Here is an 11,117-nt window from a genome sequence, read left to right as displayed (position 1 = left end):
TCCAATTTGTTAATTTCTAAACTCAAACTACTTTCTTAAATCTATTTTACCCAAACCATTCCTATTTCACAATTTCCAAAAAGCCAATTAATTTCTACATCCCATAAGAACCCTAAAAATAACTTAATGGAAAATTTATCAGTCTCTAAACCTGAAATTGCTCTAATATCACATGTAAACTTAAAAGCAAACTCATCATAAACAAAGAATCAATAATTAATTCATGTTTTTATGCCCTAAGTTGCACAAATATAAAGTTACAGGATCTTGAAACTTAATGAACTTTCACATATATCACTACAAGAAAACTGACATTTTGCAACTAATTTTTTAGCAACTAACAAGAATTAGTTGCAAAAAGGCTACATTTATCAACTAAATTGACATTAGTCGAGCAAAGAGGATTAAAATTTTGGGGCCCACATGTTCCAACATTTGGCATCTAAAGTTAATTTTTTGCGACTATTTTGACAGTCACAGAACCGGTTGCTTTAATGACTAATAAATTTAGTTGCAATTTTTTCCGAGTGATTTTTCCCTCCAAAATTTGATAATTTGCATCTAAAATATTATATTTTGCATCTACATTTTTTGTTACAAAAAACAATTTTTTGCAACTACCCCTTAGTAGCTAAATTAGTTGCGAATAATTAGGGATTTGTTAGTAACTATTATGATTAGTTATAGAAAAAAGAAATTACCAAAATATCTCATATTTGGACAGTAATTACAAGGGCCCCAAAGTATATACAGCAACTAAATTTGATTTAGTTGCCAATTTAAGTTAAAAAATTCATATTCCCCCCAAATTATTGTTCCCGCTAGACTTAAATTACAGGCAACTAACACTAATTCTTTACTAACTAAATTTTTAGTTACAAATTGACTTATTTGCAAAATAGAATTATATTTCAAAATTAAACAACTAATTAGAACCCTTACTTTTTTAAGTTATTTACACAATACCCTAACTTATATAAAGCAAGCATTTTTGTCAATTTCATATCTCTTCTCCATGCATCTTTGCAATAGCTTTTTCCCCAAATTTCCCAAACGCACAACCCAAATTTCATATCTTTTCCCCACGCATCTTCATCTCTTCTGACGCGTCTTGATCTTAATCGCTGTTGCCCGAATTTTCGAAATGCAGAACCTAACTTCATCTCTTCTCCACGCATCTTCATCTTTCAATTGATCTTCTTGGCTTCCTTCATTCATCCAATATGAGGCAGTCCCTAACCTCCTGTAAGTACAATTTTTTATTCTTTAGTTCTCTCACATGGTAACATTGAATCTGATTTCAAATTTTTAGAAGCTGATGTATTTTCGTTTATTGACATTGCATTGATTTTCGTACAATGAATAGAGACAACGAAAGCAAAGAAAACGTTTCCAAAAGCAGAGAGTTTTTACATATACAATGGCGGTCATACACATCCACAAGGAAGAGAAGAAAGAAAAAAACGAAACCGAACTGAGTCTTAACTCTTAAGTAGTGTGCTTCTATTTGTGTTCTCATCTCTTTTATTTTTTTCCTGTTTTTGTGGGTTTGAGCTGTTTTATGTTGCTATTTTGATGTTGCTTGTGTTCATGGGTTAACGTTGAGGGGATTTCTATATTATGAGAAAAGTGAAGCTTAGAAATGTGACGGAGCTTTATGATGATAGTGGTCAAGTTTTGGACCCCAAGGTACGTACTTTTTCTTTCATGTTTCTCTTATCACTTAATGAGTTCATTTCTGTGTTCAATTCTTTGATTACCTCAGTCATTTGAGCATGGTTACATAGTAAAGTTCTATTTTTTTTTTTTATTTGGTTTTTTTCTTTTAACTGTTATTCGTTTGTCTGCAAATTTTTCTTTCCGGTAATGTTTTTATTTTTTATTTTAAGGATTTGGACAATTCTGTTGTCTTTTTTCTTCTCTGGTCAAGCTTTTATGTATGGTTCAGTTATGTGTGTTGATCCATTTGTTTAGTATGAATTTGGCTGCTCAGTGAACTGAGGTAGATAGCTCTTCGTTGTTTGTTATTGTTGATGTTTTAAGTATGCCGCGGCCAATATGTTGTTGTATGTATCAATGCCTAAATTGAGAATGCCTAGTGAGCAGTTTTCAGTTCCCTCTATGTTCTTTGTCTCATTTAATGGGATGTGAATCAAATATATTTCTTTTCACTAATCCTGTACTATGTATTTGATGATACACACATTTCAAATAAACTATTTTGAAGATAATGGAAATATTCTTTCATGTAGTGTTTTAATTTTACGACACATGACATATCAAATTATGTTATTTTCATTGTTGTGCAGATTTAAAATTTTTTCTAATGGTTCATTTAAATTGCCTACAGATAGCTCTGGCACTGAAAGATAGTTCAAAGATACAAGGGCCTGCGGGTGAAACCGATCAAACGGACTGCATTACTCTGCTGACTATGGTTTTTGGTTTACTAATTTAATCTTCACTATTTGTTTTGGCATATGGTATGCGGGACTCTTTGATGTGTAGAGTCGTTGTTTGTTATGAATTTACTTTTGCTGGAGGGAGTTGATGGTGTTAGCTTTGATTAGAAAAAAATGTATTTAATGACATTGATGCATCTTTTGATGATTCCTATTTAAAATTAGTGTTTCCTTATGCGAGGGGTAGTTTCTGGATGAGCTGGTTTTGAGTTTTGTGTAATTATGGATATTGAACTAGTAACAGTAATTTTGACTTGCTAGAATTTAGCTCTAGTTGATGTCATGTTCCGAGTAACTTCAACATTCCCAAATTTAGTTATATAATTGAGTTGCCAAATCTTTTAGATGACCTTTTATCAGATGATGCTTCTCATTTTAGTACAGCTTTGTACTTCTTGCTATTTATCTCTTGTTCAGTTTTGTACCTTCCATCTTAGTAATAATTACTAATTATTGAGTTATAACTATTTCTTCTTCTTTGGTTATAATTTCTTTTTTTGCTTTCATAGTAGCGATCATGTGGCACTGAAAGAGGACATGTTAAGAGAGAGAGAGAGACATTTCCAAAGCAGTGAAATTGATATGAAAGAACAACTCAGGAATTGTAACGTGTGTGCCATCCCATGTTCATGTTGTATGCATTCCAAGCAAATGACATCTCCAATAGGAATAAACACTGATGAATTTTTTGATGCCTGTAAGAGAGAGGATGTTTGTCGGGGTTTTTCTGGTAATGTTGATATGCTGTCGCCATCTTTATGTTATGCATGCAATGGGAGGCATCATACAAGCAGTGAGACAAGCAACCTCTTTAGTGCATGCTCAAATCTAGTGCAGGGGTTGACGGATCTGATGTGGTTAAAGATCCTCCGGAGTCACAGCCTGTTGACCGTAACAAGGTATCTGATTCTGCAGAGATTGAAGTAAGTACCATTCCTATCCCTGATATTACAATATATGAACATAGTAGTTGGTGTACATTTCTCGAACATGGCACTTGGTGGAACTATTGGAATTTTTAAAATACAAGAGACCATAGGAAAAACTTTAACAGTTATGAAATTGTAGACAGTGTGTTTTTGTTTAACAAATAGTGAAGGGATCTTTAACAGGGAATGAAAACGAAAGATTTAGTTTTTACATTGATACCTGGGTGGTTTTTAACTGTGGGGTGACCTCTTGAGGTTGTCTAGATCTGTGGTTGGGATTCCTGTGTTGCAACTGCTGCCTTTTTCGTAGTGGCCAAATGGAGTATCAGGCTGGATGGCAATGGATTGATGAATATTTTTGTATAATAGGATAACATATCACTAGTTAAGTAAACTAATAAACTTAAGATTATTGACTACAGTTAGTATAATAAGCATGTATTTATTGTAATATTTATCATTATAACTGTAATCTGTAATAGAGATTCAAGCTGTAAATTGCCATTATTAAATGAAGTCGTGCATATGCCATAATGTTTTAATTGTTTTGTGATAGACCCCCTGTCAATATAGTCTATAAGTCAAGGGGCAGCACTAAGAGTAAAGGCACTAAGGGGAAAAGGGTGTGAGTGTGGATGGTTACAGCAAGGGAAAAGAATGGGTGAAGTTTGTTACAGTTTGTTACGGGATTCTCATGCATGTGGATGGGTAGAATAAAGTTGTTAGGGAAGGGTAGTATAGGAAGTAATTGGGTATAAATAGCTAGGTTGTGATAAGGGAGGTATCAAGTTGAATCATATAGGTTTGTGGGAGGTCTCTAGCTCCTCGAATTGTTGGAAGTGGACTGGAATCACTTTTCTTGCTACTGTTATTCTTTTTGTTTCAATATTAATCTTTAGTTTTATTCCTTTGAGCTTTATTTCCATACAGTTCTTGTGTGTGTGTTGGAATTGAGTTATTTGAGCAAGTGGTTCCATCAATTTGGTATCAGAGCCTGGTTGGGTAATGGTAAAGTCCAAAATGGAGAATAGAATGGAAAATGTGGAAAAGGAGATGAGGAATGTAAAGGAAGACATGGGCATAATGAAAACTGATTTGGGTAGTGTTAAGGAGTACTTAACAGAGATGAGAGAATTGATGAGACTAAGGGAAGAAAGGGAGGAAAAACGTCACCTGAAGAAAATGTCAGAGACTCCAGAAAATCAAAATTCCAGCAGGGATAAGGGAGGTGAATGAAATCAGAGTGGGAAAGATGACAAAAGGATCTGCAAGCTCGAACAACCCATTTTTGACGGGGATGATCCGTTTGGTTGGACTTTCAAGGCCGACAGATTTTTCGACATTAATTGTTACGAAGAAAAGGAGATATTGGAGGCAGCAGCCATGTGCATGGAAGGAAGAGCCCTTAACTGGTATCAATGGTTGGAATCCAGAAAACCAATCCAGGGTTGGAAGGAATTTAAGGTGGCCCTAATTGACAGGTTCAGACCATCATTTCAGTGTGCAGCCTATGAGGCATTAGTAGCACTCAGGTAGACTGCGTCAGTAACAGAATACCGTGAAGAATTTGAAGCTCACACAACTCCGTTGAAGGAAATAGGAAAAGAGATATTGATGGGAATTTTTATCAATGGTTTAAAAGAAGAAATCAGGGCTGAGTTGCGTATTATACAGGCTAAGGACTTGAGTGAAGTGATGGAGCAGGCCCATCGAGTTGAAGAAAAAAACTGGGTGTTAGAGAAAAACAGGCCCAAGTTGACTAGAGCCCAAAACAATAAATGGGAAGGTTATTCACGGTTCACACCAAGCCCAGAAAGTGGGCGACCCAATTCATGGTTCAACGCAAACAAAAACCCAGGTGAAAGCCTCCTAGCGTCAACGAGATCCAGCGACAGAAGAGAAACACCTCCATTGACGACAGCTTCAAGCTCCAGAGGCGAGAGGCGAGAACTTTCGTCGACAAACAGAAGCAGATATGTAGCTCAGAAGAGAGAAGGGACTTTGTTTTAGGTGTGACGAAAAATTTAGCCCTAACCACCGATGTAAGAGTAGATCTTTGCAGATCCTATTAGCGTGGGAAGAAGAAAATCCAGAGAAGGGAGAAATAGTTCTAGATGATGATGAAGAGCCAAATACTGAAGGTAATCCCTTGGCACTATCCATGAATTCTATTGTGGGAATCACATCTGACAAAACTCTCAAAATAAAGGGGAAGATTGAAGGAGTGGGAGTGATTGTTTTGGTTAACAGCGGGGCATCCCACAATTTTATTTCTGTCAAATTGGCGCGCAAAATGGGCTTGCAAATTGAAACAGGGAAAAAGTTTGGAGTAATGGTGGGTAACGGTGTCACGGTAAGAGGAGAAGGAGTTTGTAGGGCAGTACCACTGGAAGTTCAAGGTGTCAGGATTACACAGGATTTCTTTCCTTTCGACTTGGGAGGTGCTGATGTGGTCTTAGGGGTGACTTGGTTGAGCTCCTTGGGTGATGTCTGTGCAAACTGGAAAAACCTAACAATGAAATTCGAATGGGAAGGCAGAAGGGTTAACTTACAGGGAGACCCATCCTTAGTGAAGACGGAGGTATCTCTGAAGGCCATGTTAAAGTCACTCCAGTACTCAGGAGAAGGTTATTTAGTCGAATTCTGTTCTATGGAAGGAGAGCTAGAATCAGATTAGGAACCCACAGATCCTAGGATTGTCATTATTGGAAGGGTGTAACCAAATGTTCGACCAACCTATTGAGCTACCCCTATACCGTCAGCATGACCATGCCATAGTCCTGAAGGCAGAAGCTCGACCACCCAATATACGCCCTTATAGATATCCCTGTTTCCAGAAAAATGAAATTGAAAAAATGGTGGGAGAGATGTTGGTAGCAGGAATCATCCAGCCTAGCACTAGTCCCTTTGCCAGCCCAGTATTATTAGTTAAAAAAAAAAAAGATGGGAGCTGGAGGTTTTGTGTGGATTATAGAGCGCTCAATGAGATAACTATCCTCAATAAATTCCCCATACCCACCATCGAGGAGTTGTTGGATGAATTAGTTGGGGCTGTGTTTTTTTCAAAGATTAATCTCTGATCAGGTTACCATCAGATTCGAGTGAAGGAGGAGGATATTCACAAAACAGCTTTTCAAACTCATGACGGCCATTACGAGTTCTTAGTAATGCCATTTGGTTTAACCAACGTGCCATCAACCTTTCAAGCACTGATGAATACCATTTTTAAACCTGTTTTGAGGAAATTTGTGTTGATTTTCTTCGATGACATTTTGATTTACAGTCCTGATCTTGATTCTCATGTGTTCCATCTTGAACAGACTCTTAAAATTCTACAGGACAACCAGCTAGTAATGAACAAGAAGAAGTGTATGTTCGGTCAGCAGAAGCTGGACTACCTAAGCCACATAATTTCAGCACAGGGAGTGGAAGCTGATCCACGCAAAATTGAGGCAATGATTGAATGGCCTGTGCCGACCAACATAAAGGGGTTATGGGGTTTTTTAGGTCTCACCGGGTATTATAGGAGGTTCTTTAAGGGATATGGAAGTATTGCACAGCCACTTACTGAATTGCTAAAAAAGGATGCATTCCGTTGGGATGAGGGAGCTCAAAAGGCATTTGACAAACTCAAGGAAGTCATAACTACAGTTCCCGTACTTGCCATCCCAAATTTTACACTTCCTTTTGAAATTCACACGGACGCTTCAGGTCACAGAATGGGTGCAATCCTGGTCCAGTAGTCCAGACCTATAACGTATCTAAGCAAGGCCTTCTCACCACAAGCACAACAGAAGTCCGTATACGAGCGGGAACTAATGGCAATCATCTTGGTAGTGCATAAGTAGAGTCCATACTTATTGGGCAATCGATTCACCATTAGGACTGACCAAAGGAGTCTACAATTTCTCATAGACTAGCGAATAAAAACTCCGGAACAACAAAAATGGCTATCTAAACTAATGGGATACTCCTTCGACATTCACTACTGGTCGGGCAAAACAAACACAGTGGTAGATGCCTTATCATGGCGACGGGAAAGACCAGAATTGAGTACTATTTCAGTCATTCAATTTACAGAATACGATGAGTTAGCCACGGAAGCACACCAAGATCCCAAGTTACAACCTATCATTCAAGATGTCCTCTTTGATCCCAACAACTGCCCACACTACAGACTTAGGCAGGGGTGTCTCCTATATAAAAACAGATTTGTCCTACCAAAAAACTCCAGGTTTATAGCTAAACATTTGGCAGAATTCCATTCCAGCCCAGGTGGGGGACATTCTGGGTTTTTCAGAACATACAAACGGGTGTCCAACATTGTGTATTGGGAAGGGATAAGGCAAGATATTCAAGAGTTTGTAAAGGCTTGCACTGTCTGCCAAGTCAATAAATATTCAGCCCTCAAGCCATCTGGACTGTTACAGCCCTTACCAATTCCGGAGCAAGTTTTTGATGATTTGACGATGGATTTTATTGGTGGTTTACCACGAGCAAAAGGTTTTGATAGTATTCTTGTGGTGGTTGATCGGCTCACTAAATACGCACACTTCATCCTTTTGTCTCACCCATTTAATGCAAAAGAGGTTTCCACAATATTCATGAGGGAAATTGTTAGGCTCCATGGGTTCCCTAAGTCCATCGTGTTAGACTGAGATCGACTCTTTATGAGCCAATTTTGGCAGGAAATTTTCAGGGCAAGGACCTCTCTCAAGTTCAGTTTTGCATACCACCCCCAAACAGATGGCCAAACGGAAGTGGTCAATCGATGTGCAGAGGCCTATCTGCGATGCTTCTACAGTTCCTAGCCTAAACAGTGGCCAAATTGGCTCTCTTGGGCGAAGTTTTGGTACAACACAACTTACCATCGTTCCACAAAAGTGACACCATTTAAAGCCCTCTACGGCAGAGATCCGCCACTCCTTCTCAAGCTGACCGATTACCCTTCCTCAGTGGAAGACGTGAACCAGCAGTTGAACCACAGTAATGCCATTATTATTGAACTTAAACACCACTTGGAATCCGCTCAGGGACACATGAAAGCGCAGGCTGATAAACATCGTCGAGACATCAGTTTTACTCCAGGGGATTCGGTTTACCTAAAACTATAGCCCTACAGGTTCCGATCCTTGGCCAGGAAATTGAATGAGAAACTCAGCCCGCATTTCTATGGCCCATTCAAAGTGTTAGACAGAATTGGTCTGACTGCTTACAAACTGGATCTACCCCCTACTGCCAGTATTCATCTGGTGTTCCATGTGTCCCAACTCAAAGCCAGCATACATACCTCTGTCTCGGTCCAGCCACTTCCCCATTTTCTCACCGAAGAGATGGAACTATAGGTTCAAACCCAAGCAGTCCTGGCAACACAATCCCTACTTGATGGTACCAAAGAGGTCCTCATTCAATGGCAGGATCTGCCCCCCCTTTGAAGCTACTTGGGAGTCCTTTGACGTCATCAACACACAATTCCCTCAATTCCACCTTGAGGACAAGGTGGCTCTCCTGGGGGGAGAAGGGGGGGGGGGGGGGGGGGGGGGGGGGGTTGTTGCTATTGATATACTCCCTATCAATATAGTCTATAAGTCAAGGGGCAGCACTAAGAGTAAAGGCACTAAGGGGAAAGGGGTGTGAGTGTGGATGGTTACAGCAAGGGAAAAGAATGGGTGAAGTTTGTTACAGTTCGTTACGGGATTCTCATGCATGTGGATGGTAGAATAAAGTTGTTAGGGAAGGGTAGTATAGGAAGTAATTAGGTATAAATAGCTAGGGTGTGATAAGGGAGGTATCAAGTTGAATCATATAGGTTTTATGGGCGGTCTCCAGCTCCTCGAATTGCTGGAAGTGGACTGGAATCACTTTTCTTGCTACTGTTATTTCTTTCTGTTTCAATATTAATCTTCAGTTTTATTCCTTTGAGCTTTATTTCCATACAGTTCTTGTGTGTGTGTGTTGGAATTGAGTTATTTGAGCAGGTGGTTCCATCATTCTGCAAGCAAAATGGGAAATAAATGAGATTCTTATTACCTAGTAAAGATCAGTCTTTAAGATATTGTAATGAAAATTTAGCTATCCTGTGAAATTCATTTGACACAAACAGACTAGATTTTAGCTCTCTGGATTTGTGTGAGTCTTAGATAATATATGGAATGCAGCTTTAGTGAAAACTAGGAGCTAAGGTACAGGGATACTGAAGCTTGATGGGGTAGAATTTCGAAAACAAACCTTCTGGTGATCTTGGTTTTCACCTGGGGATACTGAAGAAAATACCACCAATAAATAAGTAGGATGGATTAGAAAAGAACTTCCTTAAAAATTGGACGGAAAGTTTAAGGATACCAACCTAATTATGTTCCGAAACAATAAAGTCTGAATCTTCTTTGAAAATTTTAGAAACTTAGGATTTCTTGTTTCTGGTAATTTAACTGTACATAGTCTGATACTTGGAGGTTGGCAACATGCATTTAGCCGCTCCACTTTCATACATGATCATTATATATTTGGTTTACTATTTTCCCCTTCATAAATGCAATGCTTTTAAATTTCAATAACTGTGTGGTTATTTTCTGCTGCCCCTGGGAACAGGTAAGAATTTGTGATATATGTGGAGATGCTGGTCAGGAGGACTTGCTTGCTATCTGTAGCACTTGCAGTGATGGAGCAGAACAGATGTATGTCCTACGAAGCTAATCTTTTCCCTTCCTATTATTTTTATTTATAAGTTTAAACTAGCACTGGTGTTCCTTTTTTATCTATTGGGGAGGGTGAAATGCCCATATTTTGTTTTCTTTGTTTCAGCTATTGCATGCGTGAAAAACTGAACAAGATTCTTGAAGGAGATTGGATGTGTGAAGAATGCATACTCAATGAAGAAAACAAAAGGGACGTGCTACAGAAATTTGAAAAAGCAGCAGCAAGAGTATCAAGTCAACCTTCCTCGAATACAGCAGCACAAAACTTTAGAAATTCTAGTGCTTTGGATGATAATAATAGTTTGAAATTGAATAGCACAGGTAAAGTTAAGTGTAGTCCTAACTTCTCCTCTAAGAGACCTTCAGGCAATTTAGAAGCTATCTCAGTGACTAAAAGAACAGTGTTTAAAAGTGTTGAACAAGAAGGAGCTTCCAAACCCTCTAGCAAAACTTGCCTGTATTCTTCATTCAATAAGGAGAATTTGAAGCAAACTCCTGAAGTGACTGCACAGGGTGACTGCTTTTCAAAATATACTATCAAAACAGGCAATAAATCACATGAAGCACGGCCAGAGTATCGAAAGTCTAATGGTAATTTTCTTATATAGCTTTGAGGCAGATATCCAACTCGACAGTGCTTGCCATCTCCAACTGATGAAGACTCGTCCTCATCAGCCTCTTCATCAGCCACAACTATTTCAAATACCACAACTAGTGACACTTGACATGTTAATGGTATTGATGGTTATTTTTTTGTTGTATAGGCAGTAGATATTTTGACATGGGGTAGAACCATCTTTTTAGGATTGTTTGCATATATATGTTAGATGGTGTACATGGGGTGGGCATTTTTTTGTTAGTTATACACAGATATATTATATGTATATGTATGAAAATATGATATTTGATTTAGTGATCAGATTTTTATATTGTGTCCATTATTTTGTTGATGTTGAATGTATAATATAGGTCAATATGAAATGCTCTAAAAAAAAAAAACACATTTTGCAGCTAATTTTTTAGTAGCAAAA

General features: G+C 38.2%; 1 protein-coding gene across 1 annotated transcript; it reads left to right on the top strand.

Moving 5' to 3' along the window:
• Positions 1 to 2,981: 2,981 nt before the first annotated feature.
• On the top strand, positions 2,982 to 10,873 carry LOC116136663 (bromodomain adjacent to zinc finger domain protein 2B-like). Its single transcript, XM_031422337.1, has 3 exons — positions 2,982 to 3,385; positions 9,980 to 10,065; positions 10,193 to 10,873. Exons 1-3 carry the CDS (start codon positions 3,281 to 3,283, stop codon positions 10,692 to 10,694), a joined length of 693 nt encoding a protein of 230 aa, XP_031278197.1. The 5' UTR covers positions 2,982 to 3,280; the 3' UTR covers positions 10,695 to 10,873.
• Positions 10,874 to 11,117: the final 244 nt, after the last annotated feature.

Source organism: Pistacia vera, unplaced genomic scaffold (assembly GCF_008641045.1).
Source record: "Pistacia vera cultivar Batoury unplaced genomic scaffold, PisVer_v2 Contig317, whole genome shotgun sequence".
Lineage (NCBI taxonomy): Eukaryota > Viridiplantae > Streptophyta > Magnoliopsida > Sapindales > Anacardiaceae > Pistacia > Pistacia vera.
Note: the sequence above shows the minus strand (reverse complement) of the source record. Positions and strands in the feature narration are given on the sequence as shown.